Source organism: Dromiciops gliroides, chromosome 5 (assembly GCF_019393635.1).
Source record: "Dromiciops gliroides isolate mDroGli1 chromosome 5, mDroGli1.pri, whole genome shotgun sequence".
In the NCBI taxonomy this organism is placed as follows: Eukaryota; Metazoa; Chordata; class Mammalia; order Microbiotheria; family Microbiotheriidae; genus Dromiciops; species Dromiciops gliroides.
In genome coordinates this window covers 203474115-203501421 of record NC_057865.1, presented here as the reverse complement: position 1 = coordinate 203501421, position 27307 = coordinate 203474115, and the positions used below count along the sequence as shown (strand labels likewise).

The 27307-nt window shown below is 39.3% G+C and overlaps 2 protein-coding genes across 7 annotated transcripts in view; one reads left to right on the top strand and one right to left on the bottom strand.

Moving 5' to 3' along the window:
• The window catches only part of BID (BH3 interacting domain death agonist), a 43043-nt gene extending 27656 nt beyond the window's left edge, over nucleotides 1-15387 (top strand). For both annotated transcript variants that reach the window (XM_043966025.1, XM_043966026.1), the window contains 4 exons: nucleotides 1712-1907; nucleotides 4537-4682; nucleotides 12059-12277; nucleotides 15231-15387. In XM_043966025.1, coding sequence (XP_043821960.1) covers nucleotides 1712-1907; nucleotides 4537-4682; nucleotides 12059-12277; nucleotides 15231-15242 — 573 coding nt within the window. In that variant the 3' untranslated portion in view covers nucleotides 15243-15387. The remainder of the gene's footprint in view (nucleotides 1-1711; nucleotides 1908-4536; nucleotides 4683-12058; nucleotides 12278-15230) is intronic.
• Nucleotides 15388-16041: 654 nt separating this feature from the next.
• BCL2L13 (BCL2 like 13) overlaps nucleotides 16042-27307 on the bottom strand; it is a 78628-nt gene continuing 67362 nt past the window's right edge. For 4 of the 5 annotated variants that reach the window (XM_043966017.1, XM_043966018.1, XM_043966019.1 and 1 more), the window contains one exon: nucleotides 16042-25413. In XM_043966017.1, coding sequence (XP_043821952.1) covers nucleotides 24559-25413 — 855 coding nt within the window. In that variant the 3' untranslated portion in view covers nucleotides 16042-24558. The remainder of the gene's footprint in view (nucleotides 25414-27307) is intronic. The other variant, XR_006353223.1, reaches the window with a different exon arrangement.

Below are 27307 nucleotides of genomic sequence, written 5' to 3'. Positions count from 1 at the left end.
TATCATGCCCCCATATGGCTCCATCCTGGGCCCCCTTCTCTTCTCTCTATACCATCTCATTTAGTGGTCTCATCCGCTCCCGTTAGTCCAGTGATCATCTCTGTGCAGATGATTCCCAGATCTATTTATCCAACCCTAGTTTCTCTCCTGAGCTTCAGTCCTACATCACCAACTGTATTTTGGACATCGAAAACAGGATGTCACAACCATCTCAAACTCAACGTGTGTAACTCAGAACTCATCTTTTCCCCCAAAACCATTCCCTTTTCTCAACTTCCCTATTGCTATCAAAACTCCTATTATCCTTCTCATTCACCATATTATCATTTTACCTTTACAACATTTCTCATAGATGGCCCCTTCTCTATACTCATAAAGCCAGTTCTCTCTACCCTCATTACCTTACCTAGATTATTACAATAGCTTCCTTAATGCCCTACATGACTTATCCCTCTCCCGACTCCAATTCACTTTCCATTCCACTGCCAAAGTGATTTTCAAGAAGTACATGTTTCACCACTTCCCTCCTCAAAAAACTCCAGTGGTTCCCTATTGATAAGAGGATCAAATATTATTTATCTATATCCAATCCTTTTTTAAAATTTAATTTTTAAGTAAGTTTTATAATGTATACAATTATTAATATGGTAGTACATGCATTTAATTTATAAGCAAATATACATGTATGTTTAACAATTTTTTATGGATAGGGGAACATGGTAAAAAAAAATTGGAGACGGCTAGTCTGCAGCAAGAAATGAAGACCTGACTCAGAGTAGTTGAAGAATGAATGTGAAAAAGGGAACATATATGAGTGATATTGTGGACTTGGCAGCTGATTGGATGTCACGGCTGAGGGAGAGGGAAAGATCAAAGATGATTCTGAGATTAAAAACTCCTAGAACCGGGGCAGCTAGGTGGTGCAGTAGATAGAGCACTGGCCCTGGATTCAGGAGGACCTGAGTTCAAATCTGGCCTCAGACACTTAACACTTACTAGCTGTGTGACTCTGGCCAAGTCACTTAACCCCAATTGCCTCACCAAAAAAAAAAAAAAATCTCAGCTCTATTTTGGGGCAGCTAGGTGGCGCAGTGGATAAAGCGCCGGCCCTGGAGTCAGGAGTTCAAATCCGGCCTCAGACACTTAACACTTACTAGCTGTGTGACCCTGGGCAAGTCACTTAACCCTCATTGCCCTTAAAAAACAAAAACAAAAACAAAAAAAACTCCTAGAACCTAAGAATGGTGGTTCCATCAATAGTACTAGATAAGTTAGAAGGAGGGAGAAGGTATGTTGTTAATAGTTTTCCTTGGTTAGGGTATGAGGAGGTGCTGGGAGTTAAAGAGATGAGTCCATAAGATTTACTCAGGCAAAGATAATGGAGTAGGCTCTGCTGTCCAGAGGTTGTACAAGCTAAGACCTAAAAAGCCTTTCTGACACCCAAATCATTTCATTGTATGTATTGAGCAAGCTCAACAAACCCAGTCCAACCTGGCTAAGACCTTAGACAGTCCGTCCCAAAACTCTTAGTGCACTTTTGTTTAAGACTGATATTAAGAAAGTATTTAAGACCTTTTGGCCAAATGAGCAAATGCTTTTGAAGGCTAATCATGCGGCATTTTTTCCTCTGCAGTTAGGCAATGTGAACTTAGTACTGTGAGGATGTTTCAGTGTCAGAGCAGTTGCTAATTGGTTTCTTTGTTGCTCCAAGGACAATCGACCAACCAGCTTGCTGCTATACAACTTCCTACAATGTTCGAGTAACATCCTTTTCCAGACGGAGCTGGAGGATCTGGGCAGTGAGCTGACCAGGGTGGTCCTGCAGGGTCCTCATTGGGAGGACGAATATGAGCTGCAGACAGATGGCAATCGGTGCTATGTCGAGATGCCCAGGCCAGGAGAGTTCGGTAGGCCTCTTTCCCTGCCTTCTTTTTCCAAGCTAGTCAGAGAGCAGCGGAGAGTTCCTGGCTGTATATTTTACAAAACCACTGCCTCATATTTGTATGACATTTTCACATACATTTTCTCCCTTGATTCCACAAGAACTTGGATTGAAAAGAGGGTTAGGTATGATTTCTATTTTGAAGATGAGGAAAGAATCCGAGGGAGGTTACTTACATAAGATCACATATAAGGTGTTACGGAGTATAACTTGTTTCATGCTTTGTTATTTATGTGTTTAGCACAGTGCAGGCATGTAGGTACTTATGGATTAATTACATATGGCTATAGATTAATAGATATCATATAGATATGGATTAATATAATGTATAACTATGGATTAATATAATATGTAATATAACTATGGATTAATTACATATAGCTGTAGATTAATCCCTATAATATAGCTACAGATTAATTACATACTAGCTATAGTATAGTTAATGAGAGGGACAGCTAGGTGGCACAATGGATAAAACACCTGGCCTGGAGTCAGGAATACCTGAGTTCAGTCTAGCCTCAGACACTTACTAGCAGTGTGACCCTGGGCAAGTCACTTAACCCTCATTGCCCAGCAAAACAAAACAAAACAAAAAAAAAAGAAAGAAAGAAAGAAAAAGAAAAAAAAACTTAAAAATCAAAGGGACAGCTAAGTGATACAGTGATAGAGCTATTGACCCTTGAGTTAAGAGGACTAGACTTTAGATCCATTCTCAAACACTTACTAGTAGCTGTGTGACCCTGGGAATGTCACTTAACCCCAATTGCCTCCACCATCCCCCCACCCCATCAAAATCCCCTCTTAGCCTGAGGCTTCACTTCCTGAGCTTTTGCCTTTGATGCCCCAGAGCTTCCCATTCCCATCAGCCCTGTGACCTGTGACCAGAGACTGAACACCTCTTTCAAAAGGTTAGATTCTTGGAGAGAGGAGATGCGGCTTCTTGTCCATTATAATATATGTTTTTTCATTTCAAATGTTATATTCCCAGTTTTTGCCTCTGGGTCTTAAGATGGTATGCAGACCATCTCATATTCAACCCTTCCTGAAAATGTTCTCAGCAATGGATTATTTATCATTTTTGGTAAATAATCATCTATTTGACATTGCAAAGGACAGCCCCCTAACCACTGAACACACGATGGGTCAGGGAGGAGCCCTAATCATTGTCTCCATGGCTCTGACCATCTGTGAATGAGGCTAGATATTCCAGAACAGTCTCCAGATGCCTCTTCCAGTTCTAAGAGCTGCCTTGGGCCTTGGGTTTTGAGTCAGCTTGGTATAGTGATTAGGACAGCAGACAGGGTGTCAGATGGTTGTAGGAGAAGATCTGGGTTCTAGGAAAGACCCTGTTACTTACTAGCCACAAGATTGAACGTTTTGAAAATGAGATTAAGTTAAGTCAGTTAAATTTTGTGCACTTGAGGGCCCTCATCTGTAAAAAGTTGGAATAATAATTCCTACATTACCTGTTTCCTAGCGTTATTGTGAACAAAGTGCATTAGAATTCTGAGCTGTGTTGGCTGGGTCTCTCTGGATTGGGTGAATGGTCCTCCCTTCCTAACCCGTCCCTGTATGACCATAGGGGGCCCAAAATGACTGGGTGCCTAACTTCATTGTAATTCAGACTGCAAGGCTGCACTTCTCTCCAGTGTATATTAGATCTCATATCCCAAAGCCTGTTGGTGCTTCATGTTGCAAAGACCTCTGACATAATCAATGACTCTCTTCTGCATGCTTCTCTAAAGAGGGATACTTATTCTCAAGATATCCAGGCACCAGGCAGCTTCAGCCCTTATACTCTGAAAGGGCTTCATTCACTGTTTCAAAATAGGAAAGCAGCATTGTTCGCCTTACAAGATTCTTCTTCCTCATTAGCTGGGCCTCTTCCCCATTCAGGACTCAGTCTTTTCTCTTCTCCCTGTTTTGCTACACACTCACCTCTTTACCACACTTCTGATTTCTAAGGTCAAACTTGACCCAGAGTGTACTTGGAAAGCACCCAGTGGAGTTAATGTTGCCTGTCTTCACCATCTTCTGATCTGGTCAAGTAGATATGAAACTGCTGTCATGAGGACGACAGCCAGAAATGCTTGTGAAGCACCTGTCATGTGAAGGGGACGTGCAAAGAAAGGGGTGATGGAAGGGTAATAGATCCTATGGGAAAGAAAAATCCGGATACAACCAAAAGCATCTACAGGAAAGTAGCCGTACTTAGCCTGCTTAAGTACCTAGGATGAGTCCATATCCCACCTAGCCCCAGACATTCGGAATAGCTAGGAGCTCCTCTTCTGTTTTCCCCACATAAAGATGTTAACAACCATCTGGTCTTACCTAAATTCGGGGAGAGATTCACTTCACCAGTTATTTTCTTCCCTTGAACTTTGCTCATGTTTATGTCATTTCATTGGACCTAGTACCCTTCCCTTAGTCTCCGATATTGTTAATTAATTCCCCTTATTCTTTGTGTAATGATTGTATAAATAAGAGCTGAAATAGGTAGCCTGGACTGTTACTAACAGGGAAAGCCTTCTCTGGGTGATGGGAAGATAAAGCTCTCTCTCTAATTTGACTCTTTCCAACTTGGCTATTTGTAGAATCAGATTCAGAACGCCAAGAGGAAGTTATCCAGTGCATAGCGAGACAGCTCGCCCAGATGGGGGACAAAATGGAAAACAGTATCCAGCCCAACTTGGTAAATGACCTGATCCAGCACTTCAGGAACATGCATCTGGTAGCTGAGGTAAGAGAATAAAAACCTCTGTGCTTATCATGGAAAACATTATGTCTGTTCATCTTGATTAATTCTAAGAAATCAAGATTGCTTTATGAGGATTTGCTTAGTCTTTAAAGAACCAGCCTGATCTGCCCACATTCTGTTGGTAGGTTCAGATAAAGTTCCAGCCTGTAACACTTGGGACTAAAAGATATTGGAAAGATGGAATATTCCTTCAGCTGATCCTCATGGAGCTTGGGAATCCTATGATCCCTCACTATCTTAGTTGCCTTTTTAAAAAAAAAAATTCATTTGGATATTCCCAGTTTATCAATATCTTTTCCAATACATAGTTTCCATAGTGGTCTTGTCCAGGCAAAGCATAGCAAAACTGTTCTGGGTAATGGTAATAAAGAATAATAACAGCATTAAAAATAGCTCACATAGGGGCAGCTAGGTGGCACAGTGGATAAAGCACTGGCCCTGGCTGGATTCAGGAGTACCTGAGTTCAAATCTGGCCTCAGACACTTGATGCTTACTACCTATGTAACCCAGGAAGTCACTTAATCCCCACTGCCCCGCAAAAAAAAAGCAAAAAACAAAAAACTCACACATATATAGTGCTTACTGTGTGCCAGGTTGTGTGCTAAGCATTTTGCAAATATTATCTTTTTCTTTTTTTTTTTTTTTTTGGCAGGGCAGTGAGGGTTAAGTGACTTGCCCATGGTCACACAGCTAGTAAGTGTGAAGTGTCTGAGGCTGGATTTGAACTCAGGACCTCCTGAATCCAGGGCCAGTGCTTTATCCACTGCACCACCTAGCTTCCCCCTACAAATATTATCTTATTTGACTTCTGAGCACAGTGGCATTCAATGCAGCCTAAATGCAGCCATTAATGTATCTGTCTGCTCTATCAGACTGTTTATCAAGATACTAAAACTTTGAGCTATTTTGTAAATAGACTCCACTCTAGGCATGCCCTCTTTCCCCATTTTGTATTTGGAAGATGACTTATTGAGCCTGAGTATAAACTTTTACATTTATCTTTATTGTATTTAATTTTAGTAGGTTTGGACTGGTATTTTAAGATTTGGAGATCTTTTTGGATCACAATTCTGTCATCCAATATTTAGTTACCTATCCTACCTTTGTCATCTACAGATTTGATAGGTGTACCATCTACTCCTTTTCTAAGTGATTCTTAAGAAAAATGGCCAAGGAGAAATCCCTGAAGCACTCTATGATTACTCTTTAGGACTGGCTTGTCAACCAGCTCTGAATCCACATAACTATATTGCCATCTAGTGCCCATCTTTCAATTTTTCCACAAGAATAGCATGAGATGGGGGCAGCTAGGTGGCATGGTACATAAAGCACTGGCTCTGGATTCAGGAGGACCTGAGTTCAAATCCAGCCTCAGACACTTGACACTTAACTAGTTGTGTGACCCTGGGCAAGTCACTTAATCCCATTGCCTTGCCAAAAAAAAAAAAGAGAAAAAAAAGGATAGCATGAGACTTTGGTGCCTTTGTTAAATCTGTAATGCCTTGATAGAACAATCTAGTAACCCTTCCAAAAAGGCATTGAGGCTGGGCCAGCATCACCTTTTCCTGATTAAGCCAGGCTGGCTCTTTGTGATCATTTCTTCCTTATTTAGTTTTTTACTAGCCATTCCCACAATAATAATAGGTTCTAGAATTTTTCAAGAAATTGAAGTAAAACTCACTGGTCTATACAGTTTGCAGAATTCACCTTTTCTTTTTGGAAAATCCAAACATTTGCCTTTTTAAAATTGCACTGGGGGGGCAGCTAAGTGGTGCAGTGGATAGAACACCAGCCCTGGATTCAGGAGGACCTGAGTTCAAATGTGGCCTCAGACACTTAACACTTACTAGCTGTGTGACCCTGGGCAAGTCACTTAACCCTCACTGCCCCACAAAAATAAAAACAAATTGCACTGGGGGCAGCTAGGTGGAGCAGTGGATAGAGCACCGGCTCTGGAGTCAGGAGGATCTGAGTTCAAATTCGGCCTCAGACACTTGACACTCACTAGCTGTGTGACCCTGGGCAAGTCACTTAACCCCAATTGCCTCACCAAAAAAAAAAAAATTTGCACTGTGCATCTCCTGTTCTCTGTAGTCTTTAAGTGATCATTGATAGGATTTCAGTTATCACATCTTCCAGTTCTTCAGTATAGCAGAGATTCAGGTTATCTGTGATCTGAACTTATCAAAAACAACTAAGTGATCTCTTACTCTTATTGGCTACTTTTGTTATGTGATTCTCACAACAACTCTAGGAGATAGGTGCTATTATTATCCCCATTTTACAGATGAAGAAACTGAGGCTGAGGATGGTTAAGTGACTTGCCCAGGGTCACATAGCTAGTAAGTATGTGAGGTCAAATTTCAACTCAGGTCTTCTTGACTCCAAGTTGGACTGGGCCACCTAGCTAGGAAAACATGCATATGAGAACCAAAATGCTCTGCCTTCTCTTTATTCTCAGTTACTCTCATCCCTTATCCCCGAGCTGTGGTTCCATCCATTCATTGATCTTTTCAACTCCAAGCCTGTGATCTCAGGATGGCTCGCTACTCAGCTTAGATACAAATAAATATCCTTAGAACCACTTTCTCAGAGAGGAGCTCCCCTTAATTAGAGTGGGGTGGAGGTGGGGGGAGTGAAGATAAAAACCTTTTGCAGGGCAGCTAGGTGGTGCAGTGAATAAAGCACAAGCCCTGGATTCAGGAGGACGTGGTTCAAATTCAACCCTATACACTTGACACTTAACAGTTGTGCGGGCAAGTCACTTAACCCTCATTGCCCTGCCAAAAAAAAGAAAAAAAAGAAACAAACAGGAAAACTACATTATGATAAAGGTACCATAAATAATAAAGCAATAGCAATACTAAACCTATATGCACTAAATTGGATCTAAATTTTTAAAAGAAAAGTTAAATAAATTCCAGGTGGTAATAGATAGTACTACTATGATAGTGGGGGATTTAAAATTTTTCTCTCTCAGAACTAGATAAATCTAACAAAAATAAATAAGAAGTCAAGGAAGTGAATAGAATTTTAGATAAGCTAGGTATGATAAATATCTGGAAAGAAGTGGAAGGGAATAGAAAGGAATATACTTTTTTTCTCTCCAATATATGATAACCTTTACAAAAACTGACCATATACTTGGCATAAAAACTTTACAGTGAAATAAAAATAAATAAAATAAAAACTTTATAATTAAATACATAAAAGCAGAAATAATAAATACATACTTTTTATATTCAATACATACATTATATTCAATAAGGAACCATAGGAAAAAAAGATTAAAAACTAATTGGAGGGGGCAGCTAGATGGCGCAGTGGTAAAGCACCAGCCCTGGATTCAGGAGTACCTGAGTTCAAATCCGGCCTCAGACACTTGACCCTTACTAGCTGTGTGACCCTGGGCAAGTCACTTAACCCTCATTGCCCTGCAAAAAACAAAACAAAACAAACAAACAAACAAAACTAATTGGAGACTAAACAACATAATATTAAAGAATGAATGAATTAAATAACAAATCACAGAAATAATCAATAATGTCTTTCTCAAAAATGACAATAAAACCTATGGGGTTCAGCAAAATTAGAGGTGATATTAATAAAACTGATGTAAGAAAACCATTGAATTAATAAAACTAGGCATTGGTTTTATGGGAAAAAAAACAATAAAACAAATAAACCATTGGTTAATAGCATTTTTACAAAGAGAGAACATGTTCCTCCCTTTTTTTTCCTCTCTTTTTTTTTGTTTTCTTCCAAAACATGATTAATATGGAACTATGTTTTACATGATTGCACATTTATAACCTATATCAGATTGCTTACCCCCTCAGGAAGGGAAGTAGGGAGGGAGGGAATTTGGAACTCAAAATTTTTTTAAAAGAATGCTAAGAATGTTTGTTACATGTAATTGGGGGAAAAATAAAATATTAAAGAAAAAAAAAGAAACAGGAAGTAGACCAGTATTACTGAATCTTGGACCATGTGGAGAAGAATAAAGTGAAAAAGGCTTAAAAGGTAGAAAAGGAATAGGTTGTGAAGAACTTTGAAAGCCAAACAGGATTTTATATTTGATCCTAGAGGCAATAGGGAGCCACTGAAGTTTATTGAGTAAGGAGAGAGAGAGAGAGAGAGAGAGAGAGAGAGAGAGAGAGAGAGAGAGAGAGTGTGTGTGTGTGTGTGTGTGTGTGTGTGTGTGTGTGTGATGGTAAGACCTGAGCTTTAGAAAGGTCACTTTGGTAGCTGAGTGGGAGATGGAATAGGGTGGGGAAAACTTGAGGGTAGTGGGGACCAACCAGCAGGATTTTGAAGTAGCCTACTGATTGTTCTCCCTCCCTCAAGTATCTCCCTACTCCAATCTGTCTTCCACACAGCTGTCAAAGAAATCTTAAGAAAGCACAGATCTGGGGGCAGCTAGATGGCACAGTGGATAGAGCACCGACCCTGGAGTCAGGAGGACCTAAGTTCAAATCCGGCCTCAGATACTTAACACTTACTAGCTGTGTGACCCTGGGCAAGTCACTTAACCTCAATTGCCTCACCAAAAAAAAAAAAAAAGAGAGAACACAGATCTGACCATATCACCTCCCTTTTCAATAAACTCCAATGGTTCTTATCATCTCTAGAATCAAATATAAAATCCTTTGACATTCAAAGCTCTTCACAACCTCTTTCCTTTTCTAGACTTTACTTTCTAAACCTACCTCCCCTCGACCTGCTCTGTAATCTGGTGCCACGTGCCACTAAATTCCTTGTTTTTTCCTTGAACAAGACACTATCACCAGGCTTCTGGTGTTTTGTTGACTATTTCTCATACCTGAAATAGTCTCCCTCCTCATCGCTGCCTCCTGGCTTCTCTGGCTTTTTTCAAGTCCCAGGTAAAATTCTACCTTCTACAAAAGCCTTTCCTGATCCCCCTTAATGTTAGGGTCTTCTCTTTATTGATTATATGCAATTTATCCTGTATATATCCTGTTTGTACAGTTGTCTCCTCAATTAGGCTATGAACTCCTTGAGAGCAGTGATTGTCTTTTGTCTTTCTTTGTATCCCTAGCACTTAGCACAGTGCCTGGCACACAGTAGGTGCTTAATAACTTATTACTGTCTGACTATTCCAACTCACCAGGACCAGGGAATTGGAGAAGGGGATGGGGGTAAGGAGGCAGGGAAAAGAATGACAATGCAATTAGTGTGGAAAGAGTCAGTTAGGGAAGTTGTGTCATCAGGAGGAACCCAGGTTTCTGTGAATGCAAGAAGATGGAAAGAGTGAGAAAGGAAAAGAGCACAGTGGAGGGGCAGGGGATGAGCTTTAGAGTGAGTTGGGGCAGGGGGCTGAAAGAAATTGGAATAAGAGAGCAATCAGTGGGACAATGAGAATGGGGTTTCTGATAGGCTGGGGTTCAGAATCATTGGGATAAGGCATGATAGGATTATATGTTAATTATTAAGGAATGAATTCTTTTTTAAGTAGAAGTTTTTAATCTTTTTTGTCATAGACCCCTTTGGCAGTCTGGTCATACCCTTCTCAAAATAATAAATAAAATACATAGAATAATAAAGGAAACCACTTATGTTGAAATACAGTTGGGGGGGGGCAGCTAGGTAGTGTAGTGGATAAAGCACCTGCCCTGGATTCAGGAGGACCTGAGTTCAAATCTGGCCTCAGACACTTAAAACTTCCTAGCTGTGTGACCCTGGGCAAGTCACTTAACCCTCATTGCCCTGCAGAAGAAAAAAAAAGAAAAAAGAAATGCAGTTATCAAAATATTTTTAAAATAAGTTCCTAATTACCAGGTTAAGAATCTTTGCTATAAGGGATGGCTCTGTGGAAGAGGGAGGTGTAAATCAACAAAATTTTATTTTTAAAATGTGCTGCTATAAATATTTTTGTATTCACTGGGCCAGTCTTTCTCATCCTTGGGGTACATGCTGAATATTGGTGTCATGAAGTATAGCTTAGTGACTTTTTTTTTGGTGGGGCAATGAGGGTTAAGTGACGGGGTCACACAGCTAGTAAGTGTCAAGTGTCTGAGGCTGGATTTGAACTCAGGTACTCCTGAACCCAGGGCCAGTGCTTTATCCACTGCTCCACCTAGGTGCCTGCTTAGTGACTTTTTTAGGATAGTTCCAAATTGTTTTCTAGAACCAAGGCTTAGCTCTACCAATGTACATTAATGAGGACACTCCTTCCCACATCTCCAACATTATTTACCATCTTTATCATCTTTGCCAATCTGATGAATATAAGGTAAAGCCTCAGTTAATTCCCATTTTATTATTATTTGAAGCATTTTTCACAAGTTGTTCATAGTTCACATTCCAACCTTTAAAAACTTACCTTTTTTTCAAATATCATTAAACTGAACTCTTTGTACTTATGATGAAGCTTGGCCCTGGAATAGAGTTGAGAAAATATACTTCTTTGCAGAAGTCGGAGGTGATGAGTGTGAAACGTTGTATGTACTGTTTGACTTAGTTGATGTGTTGATTTTGCTAAAATTGCTTTTTCTTTTTTACTCTGTTTCAAGGAAGAACTAGATGGGTGGGTCAGAGGGGAGGCTATTATATTTGGAAGTGAAATGGATATTAAAACCAAGGATATAAAATTTTTTTGAAACTGCTCATACCATTGGTTGACCTATCTATTGGGATTAATCTTAAGTATTTGTATCAATTCTCTATCTTGGAGATTATGATACAAAGTTTTCCCAATTTGGCAACTTCTCCTTTTCTAGATTGTTGATTTTATTTATACAAAAGCTTTTTCGTTTTATGTACTCAAAATTGTCTTATGTTATGATCATTGCTATACCTTGATTAATTTTACCCCTAGCCATGGATCTTTAACTTTTTTATGCAAACTCCAGATAGAGAGCTCATGAACGTTTTGAAGCATTTTTTTTTCTTTTTTGGACATGGCTAATGCAGATTATTGTTTTGCATGACTATACACAACTGTAATGGATTTTGGTTTTTTTGACTTCTCAATGGGAGAGGAGGGAAGAAAATTCAGAATTGAAAATAAAATCAAATTTAAAATGAATAAATATTTGGGGGTGGGTTTTTTGACCTTCTACATTAAGGTCACTTATCTATTTGGAGTTTATTTTGATATATGACCTAAGATGTTGATCAAAGGCTAATTTTTGTGGAACTGCTTTACAGGTTTTTTAAAAAATCTTTTCCAGTTTCTTACAAGTTTTAATAATTTTTGCTAACAAACCTTGCTATGATTGAAGTGCACTTATTCTTGCTTATTAGATACCTATTTAGAATGCTTTCTTTTTGCCTTCTGGAGAAAAAAAAATGTTGGTTAAAGGAGTTCTGAACTTTTTTCTACTCTCTTCCTTAGGATAAGAGAAGATGCCTGGCTTCTACTATAGAAAAAGTGATGGAAACACAGACATTTCCTGTGGGCCTTGAGCAAGAGAAGGCTAAACTATTGCTAACAATGTTGTTGGCTAAAAAAGTTATGACCCATGCCCCATCCTTGTTCCGAAGCATCTTTTACATCACTGTAGATTACATTAACCAGAATCTCTTTCCCTACATAAGGGAGTTAACTGAAAATGTAAGTTCCAGGGATGTCACCTGACTTAGATTGTTGTGGGTCATCTCATGTTTATTTCTCTACGTACTCATTTTTATAAATCTCCTAAGAACTACAGAACCAAATCACAGGACAATTTCGGTTGATTATCCTCATTCCTTAAAAATGGCAGCCTAGCCTCTATTGGTTTAGAGGAATAAATGAACAAATAATTGAATAGATGAATGAAAAATGTATTTATTAAAGTATTACGTATTAATATTAAGTTGGAAGGGGCCTGGTTGTGAAGGGCCCTTAAATGCCAAATATGGAACTTTATATTTGAGTCTGGTGGTAAAGGGGGCCAATTGGAGTTTATTGAGTAAAGGGAGTGACTCAGTCAGACCTATATTTTAAATTCAATATGTCCAAAATAGACTCCTGGGGCAGCTAGTTGGTGCAGTGGATAAAGCACCGGCCCTCAAGTCAGGAGGACCTGAGTTCAAATCTGGCCTCAGACACTTGATGCTTGATACTAGCTATGTGACCCTGGGCAAGTCACTTAACCCTCACTGCCCCACAAAACAAAACAAACAAACAAACAAATAAATCAATCAAAAATCAAAATAGACTCATTCTCTTTCCCCCTAAACCCTCCCCTCTCCTAGCTTCTCTATTACCATCTTCCCAGTCCCTTAGGCTTGAAATCCTGGACCCTGTTGATTTCACACTATCTCTCGAATACGCCCCCTTCACCCCTCTGGCACTGACACAGTCTTTCCCAACTGATTTTCATAAAGCTCAATCCAATCATGTTGCCTCCCCCATTCTTCCACCCACATTCTCCCCATCTTACTCAATAAATTCCAGTGACTTGCTATTTCATCCAGGAGCAAATACAAGATGCTCTGTTTGTCATTCCAAACCCTTCATAACCTAGCCCCATCTCACACCTTACTCCCCCACCCCATACTAAGTCAGTGACCCTGGCCTCCTGGCTGCTCCATGAGCAAAACCCTACATCTCTCAGTTTGGGGCATTTTCTCTGAATGACCCCCATGCCTAGAATGCTCTCTATCCTCTGCTCTGACTTTTTATCTCCATGGCTTCCTTTAAGTCCCAACTAAAAACCTACCTTCTACTAGAAGTTGTCTCCCCATCAGATTGTACATTTCTTGAGGGCATGGATTTTCTTTTGCTTCTTTTTGGAGAGGGGGAGGGGGAGGGTGGAGAATGGGGAGGGGGGAGAGAGAGAGAGAGTGAGAGAGATTGAAAGATTGAGAGAGAGTAAGATGGGGGAAGAGGAGTTAGGTGTGTGGCAGCACAGCAGATTCCAAGCGAACTCGGGTCTGATAGAGAATAAAGACAGTTCAGCCCATTTGGGAGTTCCAAAGCCAAGATGGAAACAATGATTGTTCAAACCAGTCATGGACTACCCGTGCACAACATGCTCACCTCCCTACCAGTGGTTCTGGTGTCCTAACCAAAAAGAAAACTGATGCAGTTGAACTGAATTCTCAGGAAATAGGGCATTTGTAGAAGTTTGTTTTCATGCGTCAAGGAGATACAGGAAATGGTGTTGAATTCAAGAACATGGACTATCTCCCTTCTGATTTTCTGAGTTATTAGCAGAGACAATGGGAGTTTTGTCATGCTTCTGTTACAATAAATAGTGAGTTCACAAGCCCATACATGTGTAGGATAGATAAAGATGGCCAGGACTTATTTTTATTCTCTCACTTCACAAGGAGTTAGTACATTTTAAAATGAATTATCTGAAAGCAAGGAGGCCAGGAGAAATTCAAAGGAAAAAGAACTATTTAAACTCTTCCAGGGTATCTCATTTCCATAATCAAGTCCCTGAAAAATTTTAAAGGCATTCATTATGCTTCGTATCCTTTGCCAGGCTATCTCCTAAGTTATGAATCAATCTTCAAGTTAAAGTGGATACATCTTACCCAAGCATTTCATCTGAATGGAAAGGTTCCATGTATATCTTCATTATTTTTTTTAAACAGATGTCCTAAGGGATTTTACAGTTTCTATATGAACAAGCTGATTTCCCACCACTTCCTAATATTTGCTAATGATCCTTAAAACTAACTGCTTCAGGCTACCAATTGCATTTAGTTGCTATGATACTATTAAAGTACCATCTAACTGGTAGAGGAAAGATGTAGCAAATAATATAAGAACTTAAAGGCTAAACCAAATTGAGTTTTTCAAAAGTGGGCCCTGACAAAGTTCTTGTAATGTTGCTTTCAGCAACAAGCATCCAAGCTGTCAAGAGTCAAATGGATATGATGGTTATAGCAAAGATTATGGCCTTGAGATTTTTGTTACTGCCTGTCTCACTGAAGAAGCTGAGGGGCAGCTTTTAGTCTTTAAGTCAAAGTGCTTTAAAACTGTGACCCTTCCTAACAACCTACAGAGAATTGTGTTATGGAGAATGGCTGTCAAGGTGACCAAGATGTTTTTGCACACATCTCACATATAGCTTATGGGTCTAGAAAGCCTAAAAGGATTGAAGGGATATTAACTCACTCAGTAACATGGATTGGTTATCCTTAATAGGTTACTTCGAATAGCTATATTTATAGGGGCATGAGATGCCATGGCTGCAGCAGTCATGCAGATGAGAGGTTTCTTCTTTACAGTAACATTTTTTTAAAAATTCTAACTGCTGCTCTTATGTATGACCAGCAGCATCTGGTCATACATAATTACGTAATCACACCAGTAATTACGTTTAAACCCTAAGTAATCAGTGTGGTATAGTAGGAAAGAGTACTTGCTCGTTTTATGGTCAGAGGATCTGGATCCAAATTGTACCTCAGTGACCTGCTGTGATCTTGGGTACCCCATTGTAGAATAGAGAGGGTTAAACTTGCATGACCTCTAAGGCCTCATTCCAGCTCTAATTCTGGATTCCCAAAGAAAGAATTATTTCATTACAATGGTTCTAACTCTTGTGTTCTTATCCTTTTTTCTCTAGGCCATGGACTGAATGGATTACCTTGCAAAGGCCATGTACCCAAACATTTGTACTATTTAAAACCTGCTTTTTGGGAATGCAGTCCAGTGTCTGAAGGAATAAGAAGAGCAAATATTTTTAGATGTTGTATTGTAAGAATAAAGATATTATAAATGTAGACAAGATGCTGGGTTATTTGTTTTCCTGGATATTTAAAAAAACAGAACTTTTAAATTGGTGACTTAGTGGAGAACAGAAGTGGTTTTTTTTCCTCCTGTTCTCCCGAACTGAACTCTTTGTTACAATGCTAAGTCACCTGTTCTGTATTCATGATCCGGCAGAGTTGCCTTTAAGCCAAAGGTAGGTCATTTATTTCTTTTTCCTTTTTTTTGGCAGGGCAATGAGGGTTAAGTGACTTGCCCAGGGTCACACAACTAATACGTGTCAAGTGTCTGAGGCGGGATTTGAACTCGGGTCCTCCCGAATCCAGGACCAGTGCTTTATCCACTGTGTCACCTAGCTGCCCCCAGGTCATTTATTTCTTGACATAGGGTAGCACAGAAGTGTCCAACATGGGAAGCACAAGGCACTCCCAAGTGTGGCCCAAACTAGATTAAAATGTAATTAGGAAATATTTAACTAAATAAATAATATAGAATGTAGATAATGTTAGTATTTCTAAGCTGTCCATAGGGATCCTTATTTATAGGTTAGTGACACAATTTGTTTTTGAGTTTGATGCCACTGACAATTATGGACATCTATTGTTTACCACTAGTATAGCAGAAAAGAATAGAAAGCATCAATAAAGTTCCAGGGCTAAATTTCTGCATTATACTTGAAATTTTATTTGATGACTTGAATACAATTTTTAATAAATTCTATTATGATCTATCTCATTTTCTAGAATGTGGTGAAGACTTTATGTAACTTAATCATGTTTCAGTTTTGTATTGATACTTTTTATAATTGGAAATAAAAAATTTTAATTGTTTGTCAATGTGTGTGAAAACCATGGTTAAGATAGCAACATAAGAAAGCTGGAGATACTAGCCTTAAAAGACTAACCTTAAAAGACATATGTACTAGATGTATTGGAGTTTATACTCTAATGAAATTCATTTTAAAACCCTTGTGAAATAACTCATCACTCTGTGCTGAAAACGGACATGTCCAACAATGGTACAAGTGGCTAGTTTTCTGAGTCAATAACCATTAAAATATGTAATTAGGATAAGAAAAAAATGTGCATACTTTAAAAAAGAGTTTTATTGTTTATTAAAGTGCAACCTTAGGGTATGGCCTTAACAGCAAGCAGTGTTCCATCTAAAGGGAAGGGAAGGTTGGAGAAAGGATATACATACCCCTTAGAAATTAAATATATTCTACTAGGGGTGGAGAAAACTTCTTTAGCACTGAAGAAATAAATATTCTTCCTGTTTAAAAAACCAAATGGCACAAAAGGTTTTGAACTTTAAAGTGCTGCACTCGAACAATGGATTAGGCTGCATGGGTCATTAACAGCAAACTTCAACCAGAACTTAGTGAAAACAGGTGATCATGAGTAAAAAGGTTATTTAAAGGCCTCTGGCCTAGTTAATCACTACATTTTCTCTAGATGACCATCCTGGGCTTCAAAAAGCCAAGATTTTGTACTAAGTGGAAAGACTGTTCCTTTTTATGACAAGGGTCTCCTGGAGGGTGTTATGGACCACATACTGTGTAGCACATATTGCTCGATGCCTTTTCACATACTCTAATTTTGAGTCACATTATCAGCTCCCCCACTTTCTGCATACCTGGCTAACATAAAATAGCTAAAAAGGGGTACTTGTGAAGAGGCAACAATGATCAAAGAAAAGCTGAGGATTGTCTTCCCCGCCTTTCCTAACCCCTTGCTTCCAAGGCAATCCTAGTGACAGAAACCATTCTGACAACTCCAGAAGGAATTATTAGGAAATAGGCAGATTGTTGACATAGCCCTTTATGTTCACAGTCACTACCAGTTTAGAGTTCCCAGGTGCCGAGTCTGCAGGGATGACAATGGCTCTGCTTCGAAGGTGAGGATGACCATGGATCCAGTTCATTCCAGTTCACACACAACACTGAGACTTGTTCCAATGAGCCTAATCCAGCCAAGGGAATTTTTTCAGAGTGACCAAGAAAAGCTCATACTATTTGAGTTTTAAATGTAATCACTGTCATTTGAAAGGGACATGAATAAAGAAGCATCCTGTAAAATGGATTTCATCAGAACCCACACATGCCTTTTTTGTGGGTCATTAGTTTAGAATTTCAAGAAAAGGAAGACTTTTTTCTGTTTTGTATATCAATATTAAACAGGATTGGGCTCCAATCTAACAGCTTACTAAGAACATGCAATAAGTTGTAACTAAGCCAAAATATTAATGGTTTGAAAACCAAGCAAGCAGGAATGTTACTTCAAAGTCTAGTAACAAAACATGTGACCAACAGAATAGAGATCAGCAATAACTAGAGACACATAGGACAAGCATGGGGTAGTAGAAAGAGTACTGAGCCTGACCTCAACTAAAATCCCAGTTCTGTGTAAACTGTTTCATGTCAACCTCTGTGAACCTCAGTTCTCTTATCTATCAAATCCTCATAGGAATAAGAAATTAGAGAATTTAAGGCAATGGGCTCAAATGAAGCTGAAAAGCTAGATAGCTGTGGGGGGAAGTTCCCATCCTCAGACCTGGCTGGATTCAGTAAAGAGCAAACATCCTAAAATGAATATAGTGCCACGGTGTCACCAAATCGAGGATAGACACAGAAACTTGAATTAAAGGCTGGCTCTTCATTTTAAAGTCTCCATGAACAAGTAATTTATTGATGAAAATAAATCAATATTTATCACTATATGAGGGAGTCTGGCTGTTCATATGTTTTGTTCATTATGCATCAATATATTAAGTCCCTCAATTAGAAGAGGATGGGAGAAATTTTCAGCAAAAAAGAACAATTAAATATAAGTTGTTAACCATAAATTGCCAGTGATAGGGGAAGTGACTTAGATAATTCAAAAGGGCAAGCAATCTAGGCTATTTTTACAATAGATTCTGCTCCCCCGCCATGTTTTGTTTCAGTTAAGTGAGGATTTAACCACCAAATACAGACATAAATAGATCTATAAAAGAGGCACATAATAAAAATCTAATGCAACATGGTGCGCCTGTTATTAGTTATTAGTCTTGTTCCCAACTGCCATTATAGAAGTTACACTTCATAAAATTAATTTTCAAGACTTGAGTTCACACAAGATGTCAGCGGGTCACTCAGAGGGGCCAGAGGATTTTAAATTGGCCATGGATGGTGCCAATGTGAATAAATAAAAGTTGATTTTATCAAATTCATGGAATGGTTTGTTTCATTTGTTTCTCTTGTAAAAAAGACAAAAACCTCTTTCCTCCAAAGATGTTAGGTTTCTGGAAGCAAGACAGTGTACGTAGAATCATAAATCACTACAGACCTCATCAATTCCCGAATCTGACCACCATCATCATTGCTAGGAGAGGCTCAATTCTTACCTGAAATGAAATCTCAAGCAGGTACAGTAGCATTTCTCAAAGTCTGGCTTCGTTGACACTGTCAATTCACAGATATTTACACTGACTGGGGTCTATCTAGTGCCGTAAATTCTCTATGGGTAATAGAAATTGAGGGATGTCCCCAAAACTTCAGATGGTTATTAGTCCCAATCTATTCTCCCAGAAAACCAACAGATTTTATTTTTGCTTGTTTGTTTCTTGTTTCACAAGGAGTGAAATGGTCAAAAGAAAGGCATCAGGATGGAAGAAGAAAATAATGAACCACCTATAAGGTGGATAAACCAGATGCTGGAATAATCTGAATGAAGACTGTGGCCATAAATAAGAAAAGAACAAACAAGATTGTGAGATTCATTAAATTCTCATTGAATTCTAGTATTATCTAGATGACAACACAATGAAGACAAAACCAGTCAGGAAACTGGTTAGGTAGGAAGTGAGGCACTTAATCTGAAGGAAGAAGGAGAAAAAAGAAAGACAGCAGCAGCAAAGCACAGATCAGGAAAGGATTATTTCAACCAATGGTGATCAAAAAATTCCTCACGAAGTACAATGCTTCTGCTAGAAGGTGCCACGTTCACAAAATGACATGCCTACTTTCTTTCTTGCACTTCTGAAAGCCAGGTAACAGGGCAGATACCTTAAATATTAAGTTTTACTTTAAGTAGAAAATTCCTTTTTTTTAATGTTAGCCTTTCCCCCAGAAATATAGAGGGAGTTTACTCATGATGAACATTAATCATAAATTTTCCCTTCTGCTCTAGTAAAACAATGAAAAAAAAAGTTACCTTAAGTCTTCTCTGCTTCTGGCCTATTGTAATGCCTAGCAGACATCCCTGAGCATAATTTCAACCTGAGCTCTACATATGGAGAAGCCACATGACTGTGGCTGTATGCAATGTAAACATAAGGATCCAGTGACTTCCAATTACTGACAGTAGCAATCTAGCCTAGGCTAGGGTCATCTAATATTAGTCTTGAGAGGGAGTAGGAGAAAAATATATTTTACCACTCTTAAGACCCACCCATAGGGTGGGCTGACTCTTCTATTTCAGATAACAAGAGGCAGGAATGTAAGTCCCTTATAAAATACCTAACGACCTATTTATCTATCTGAACAGTGATATTATGAAGCAATAATAAGTTTAGCTTTTATAAACAGGTATTCACCTTGGAGCCACAACATTTATCCTTTTATCTTTCTGTAGTCCTTGAATGAGTCACAGGTGAACTACAGAAGGCCTAGGAAGATTCGATGACCTAGCAATATGCTATCCTCCCAGGTTTGTGTAAGAGAATTGTATCAAAGTGTATCAAAATGCTGACAAATGTCAGACACTAGATCTACACCCAATTTTCCTGGCTGGGTTAAGATGGAAATTAAATGACTTCGTTACTTGTGTGATAGCAGGTGGACACTTTTAGGCTTTGAATTGCCTCCAGCTGGGCTAATGTTGGCAGATGCCCCCTTTGATCTGTGGATTATGAGAGAGAACAAGGAGAGTGATATGAAAGATGCATATGGGGGAGAGTGATGGAGTGACCCCTGCTCCCCCAAGCTGTGAACTCCAAAGATATAAAAGCACTTCATAGGTCTAAACTCATTCTTAATCTATAAACCAAAAGACCTAATAAAAGATTGGTACTAATGACAACTTTCTTACACTAGGAAAGTTTAAGTTGTCTCTTATTGTCTCTCCAATGATCCACATTACAGGAGCTAGAACTGGAAGGGTGAGCCACTCAGACCAAGATTTTTTTTATAGATAAAAACTCTCTCTGATCTTACAGAAAATTTCAGATCAGTAAAGCCAAACAGAGTCTACTCCCCGAATGTTTTCTACAGCTTCATCTTGGAGGCCCTTGATCGTACCAAGTTTTTGGTGTCTATGGTCATAGTCTTGAATAACAGTGAAGAAAAATCCTCACAGAGTTCCTCTCTTCTCCCTCATTAACTCAGGGCCAGTGTCAATTTGTAGTCATAAATATAGATAGGCACACAGTCTTACAGGAAAAGCAATCCTCATATGGAAAAAAGTATATCCTAATCTAGGCCAGTCATGTCAGAGGCCAACCTTCTCATCGATGGATGGTGATGGTGATGGGAGTGGGGCAAGGATATGTTAAGAGAAAGGAAAGGATATGTTTTCTAATGACAAATGAGAATTTGATGATGCTCTAAATGACAAGATAATTCTTTTGGGTAAAATATGCTTTCTTATGGACAAAATATGAAAATGTTTCAACAAAACGGAAAGTTTCTCAAAAATCATCTGCAACAAATAGTTTATCTAGCAGAAGAGTGCTCAACCCCCCAGGCACCTCTTTTGGGGTCTCAGAGAGTGGTATGGTTGTCATCACCAACTCAAGTTCTTTGCAGATTCTTACGTGGTGATTTGAGAAAAGAGAAAAGTCATGAGTGGTTAGCACTGAAAGAAAAAAGAGAAAGATGATCTCTAAATAGCCCCTTTGATTTTTATAAAAGTTCTAAAAGAAAACCCTAGAAGTCTCTGTAGGGATTATTATATGGCTTCATATGCCACCTTCAGAAAATAGACAATCAACTGTTAAGCTTATTTTACAGACGAGGAAATTGGAGCACAGACCAATGAAATTATTACAGTAAATCAGCAATAGAACATAGAATAGGAACCAAGACTACTATGTCCATTGCTCATTCCGCTAGGAGAGAGAAAAAAAAATCTACCAGTGCCGGAACTTAGCAGAATTGTGTTAAAAATAAATGGTGCATGGGGGGGCGGCTAGGTGGCACAGTGGATAAAGCACCGGCCCTGGATTCAGGAGTACCTGAGTTCAAATCCAGCCTCAGAATTTTGACACTTAATAGCTGTGTGACCCTGGGCAAGTCACTTAACCCCCATTGCCCCACAAAAAAAAAAAAGAAAAAAGAAAAAAAAATAAATAAATGGTGCGTGGAAGATACCTCAGATTCAGATGTCTAAGTGTGAAGTCATGTGAAAGAAACGGTTAACACTTGTACTTTTCCCCCCAGAAGAAGCACCTCTTTTCCCACAGTTATCATTAAAACAAAAGCAACTATCATTAATCTAACACCCACAGAAGACCCTGCAGTACAGCAGAATGAGGGCTCTGGGGAAGAAAACACCGATCCACTTAAGCACAGAAAGAAGGATCAAACTCTTATTTCTAGATTTTTAGCCTGGCTCTTTGCCAAGTGTTAAAATAAATTCTTAAGGAGATGTATATTCCATCCAAACCAAGCAATAGGAAACTGAGGATAAAAAATCTATTCTTCAATATTCCAAAGAATGGAGCACCCTTTTTTACATAAGGTAAACAAGAGATGTCTGAATAGTAAAAAGATGATTTCTAGAAACCAATTAAATTTGTCTTGAATCTTCATTTTAATTTTTATTTAGGGAGTCAGAAAGGCAAGGAGACATTAATACATAAGAAATCGATGTCACCTTATGCAAGAACCAAAAACAGTCTTAGAAAGTAAGGGGAGGGGCAGCTGGGTGGCACAGTGAATAAAGCACTGGCCCTGGATTCAGGACGACCTGAGTTCAAATCTGGCCTCAGACACTTAACACTAGCTGTGTGACCTTGGGCAAGTCACTTAACCCTCATTGCCCCACCAAAAAAAAAAAAAAGGAGAAAGGGGAGAGGTAAGGAAATTGCTGTTTAACTAATACAGCAAATTTGGCAAAAAATAGGTTGGGTTCAACAAGGAAAAACAAATATAGTGAACCCATAGTGTTAGAGCTAAAACAATCACTTCTTTAGGCCCCTCTTCTTTCTTATCTCTTTCCTGAAGGGAAAAGAAAGCAAGCACACATATAAGCTCATAAAGTTAAATTTCCCCTAAAAACCTGGGCTTGCTTTTATTAGTGCCTCTTACATATTCAGCACTGGCCACTGGGCTTTGAAACCCAGGGTTTTAAAATTATATAAGAATGAAGAATTTTATTTTGCTCTTAAAAAAAAGTCAAAATTGGGGCAGCTAGGTGGCACAGTGGATAGAGCACTAGCCCTGGATTCAGGAGGACCTGAGTTCAAATCCGGCCTCAGACACTTGACACTTACTAGCTGTGTGACCCTGGGCAAGTCACTTAACCCCAATTGCCTCACTAAAAAAAAAAAAGTCAAAATAAACTAAATCATTTCTCTTCATGGTCACCTTAGTCATCACTGAGATTTATGATTAAAAAGACAAACTCAAGATGCAAAAACTAAAATGCATAAAAACCAAATTTGACTGCCATTATCTCAAACAAGTTAGTGTTCAAGGGGTTTTCAGGTTCTTAATTCATTCAAAATTGTGCTGATTCTGGCTATTTCTTGAGCTACACTAAAACCTATAAAACATAAGCAAATCTCAGGAATGACAAAATACATCTATAAAACTATAGAAGCTAGACAAATTTTTTGTTATTTTCTTGGCCAAATAAGAAACAGGGAATTATTTTTTTTAAATGAAAAGCAATGTAAAAACAAAGTACATATAAAACGTGAAGATTTATGTAATCAGTTTAGGTAGATGTCTTTTCAAATTAATTTTATTACAAATTACAAGATCAAAAAAAGTAATTTACATTTTCTGATGGGTATGAAATAGTTTTTGTATCAGGCATGTGTCATCTGCATAATGACACTGTGACCTTAAAAGCATGAAATGACATTAATTCTATCCCTCTTTTGGGGAAGGAATTTGAAACACTGCCAAAGAGATAGGAAAGAGATAGTATTGAATGGAAACTAACTACACTGACTGGGAACCACTGCTTTTGATTTCCTTTTGGCTTATATCACTTAACTTCGCAGGAGAAGCATGAAGAAACCAAGATTGCAGTGGACTGGAATAACCAGGCCAAACCAACACCTTAAGAGTTGGGCTTAGTCTTTAATTTTACAGGTTCCCCAAGTTCCTAACTTGACTTCAACAAGATATAAATGACTTTCTATATTTAACAAGTTGTCAGCTGGCTCCATAAACAAGAGTATCCAAATCCTCATCACACTGAATTGTGACCTGCCAGGAGCTGGACAATCAGTAAGAAAGACAATCAGTAAATGAGAAAAGCAATGTCACAGACAAGTGATGATTAGAGTTGATTCCACCACTGAGGAGAACAACCAGAAAGGTGAATAGGATGATTATAAAAAGGAACCAGAGCAGGTCAACTCGTCTGACTTTCGGTCTCCAAATAAGACTGAAATTTCTCATTCTGATCCACAGTGATTTTGCCCTGTACTTAGACTACATGAGGAACCCTGGGTATCTCCGGTTTGGGGGTGGTTTTTAAGAGTTCTAAAGGCAGCATCTTTACAAGGCAGAGCTGTAGAAAGCTTTGGGGACTTGACTGGTAAGAGCAGAGGTATAGAGCAAGCACTCTCCCATGGGGATTTAGAAGAAACTTGGGGATGAAAAGGAGCAGTGCAGTACCTGAGAGGCAGCTGAAACATAAGGGGAGGGCTCCCTCATGCTACAGGACAGAGGAAGTAGGGAAAGGAGAAGGGATGAATTGGTGTGGCTGCAACAACAGCCAGTACCTTAAGAAAATTAGAAATTTCAGGGGGGAAACAGCAGACAGGCCAGTTGCTTGAGTAGTCTGCCACTAAATTCTTTTGCCCCCAGGAATTCCCATTTCAGATTCCGCTAAATTAACCCTTCTCTTTCATTCTTACAGAGTCTGAATCCACAGGATGAATGCACACCTATGGACTTGTGTTATCAGTAACTTCACTCCAAATCCAAATGTGGTCATCTTTTTGCTTTCCTCCCTTCATACAATCTGCTATTTCTTTCTCAGGGCCAGAGCCACACCTACTGCTACTGCCAACATGGCGACGGCAGCAGCACCACCATACAGCAAGATGGATTTGCCCTCTGGTAACAAAATGTGCTTCTCTTCTCCAGCAGGAGCCACGTCTTCGGAGAGGCCCTCCTTCCTTATTTTCCTCTCTCCTTCCTGAGGCAGTATTTTCTTCCCTGGGGTAGGTACCCCTTTCTTCAGCTCTGGGGTAGGTACAGCTTTGGGGGTTGATTTCAGTGGAGGTTGACTTGGCTCGGGGAAGTGCAGTCCAACCGACTTCTCTTTTGCTGCTCTGACCTCCTCTTCCTCAAGTTCTACAAATGAAGATGTGGCAGGGCTGGTTTTCTCAACAGCAATAGTCTCTGTGACCTGTCCTATCTCTAGCAAGGAAGTGTCAGTGGTGTCTGAAAGCAAGAGGGCAGGGGCATCCTGGAAGCCCTCTTGTATCTGCAGTGCCACAGAAGCTGACATTGCCCCTTCTATCCCCTCTGGTATTTCTTCTTTCTCCACATGCACAATATCAGAATTAGAAGAGTTGTTCTCACTTCTCTCTTCACCACCACCATTACTATCCAAACTCTTAACCTCTTCAGGATCCATAGCAATCTGTTGCCAGGACTCAGGACCCAAGGACACTGGTAAGTTTTCTGTATGCCAACTCTGGCTTGCTGACAGAGAAACAGGTAAGCTTTCTGACTGCCAGGAAGTGGTCACAGTTGGAGATTCTGGAGGAGTGACCTGTGCAGAATTGTCACTGGTTAGGATGTAAATATCATTGCTGTCCTCTGCAATAATTCCAGGGTCCTCCTCTTCTGACTCCAGGTTAAAGACGGTTCCCTAATGAAGAAGGATAAGCCACGTTAGCAAACATTAAAGACTATTTCTAATATTTCCTTCCTAAATTCCAACTAGCCTTATGTAGCTCAAATTTATATAGCATGTTATGGTCTGTGATGCATTTTACATATTAATCTCATTTAATCTTCAAAGGAATTCAGTGAAGGGCTATTATCACCATTTTATAGATGAGGAAGTAACTTTCTCAGGGTCACATAGCTAGTAAGTGACAAGAGCCTGGAACTGACCCAAGAGTACCTGATTCTAAGTCCGACACTCTATACACACTGCCTTGCATATTTATCCCGTATTACATAAATTTTTAAGTCAGTACAAAGAAATCCCACGAAGCCATCAGGAGATGGGAACCCACTCACCCTTTCCTTCCCTCTCACTTGACCCCTTCACCTACCCCTGGCCACCAAGTCCTTATCAGAAATGGCAACTGAGAAGAGTAACATGACTATTTATACAACTCGGATGAAATGGAAGTCACCAATTCGAATCCTTCCAAGTGACATAGAAGAACATTTGGCCTTGCCGTCTGCCCTGCCACTTGATCCTAAGGTGCTCTGCGCCTTATACTCTTGCTTTCTTGCTTCTAAGATAAACTATATGACTGCTCGCCATGTAAAGCCCTTTGCTGGCTCTGGTCTACCTTTCCAGATTTAATGCAGATTACTCTCCTTCACATGAACTAGCCTCATCTGTTGATCAACATTTCAGCTCTTGCCTCAATGCCTTTCCACTGCTCATCCCCACCCCCAAGGCTGGAATACTCCCTCCTAACCTCTGCCTCTCAGAATTCCTGGCTTTCTTCAAGATTCTACTTAAACTGCCTAAACAAGGCCTATCTTGATTCCCCGCCTCCAAGTAGCCAGTGTCCTAGACCCCCAAAATTATTTTGTATTTACTTCATATGTATTTCATATTTGGAATGCAGTTAAAAAGCATTAAATTTGGGAGTCAGAAGACCTGAGTTCAAATCTCTACTCTGGTGGGTCACATGAGCCACAAGATGGCAAACTACATTTTTCAGATCCCTACCCATAACCTCTCAAACCTCTCTAAAACAGAAACTGTGAACCAAAGCAACTTCAATTGCTTCCATTGCTTAGGATACCCAGAATCCAAAAGAAAGTAAAAAAAAAATCCCCCCAAACTCAGGAACCAAAAAACACTACTGGTGGATCTATGATTGGTTTCAATTATTTTGGAGAACTATTTGGAATCATTTATTTTAAAAGTGACTAAATTATCAATACCCTCTGATTCAGAGATCTAATGTTAAGCATAGACTCCATGAAAGTCAAATACAGAAAGGCTATGTATATATGTAGATGTGTACATATGATAATAGACATATAGGCATATATCTACACACATACACAGAGCAGCAGCAGCATTATTAGGGTAGCAAAAAAACTAAATGGGTATCCATTGAAAACCCAACTGAAAAAAAAAATTGGTGGGAATCCACTGATTGAAGAATTGCTTATCAAATGCTAATACATTAATGTAATGGAATACGTTACTGTGCCATAAGAAGTTAACATGAAGAATTCAGAGAAACAATTAGAATTCTATGAACTGGGGCAGCCAGGTGACACAGTAGATAAAGCACTGACCCTGGATTTAGGAGGACCTGAGTTCAAATCCAGCCTCAGACACTTGATACTTACTAGCTATGTGACCCTGGGCAAGTCACTTTTAACCCTCACTGACCCACCAAAAAAAAAAAAATTTCTATGAACTTGTGGTAAAAAAAAAAATGAAAGTCTTTTAACAATCGGTTAGGATAACTGAAGGACTACCCTTTCGGGGAGCAGACCAACAGCACGAGCTATTTATGCCAGTCCGCCTGCTGCGCACGTCCGACTGCCTGCTACGCACT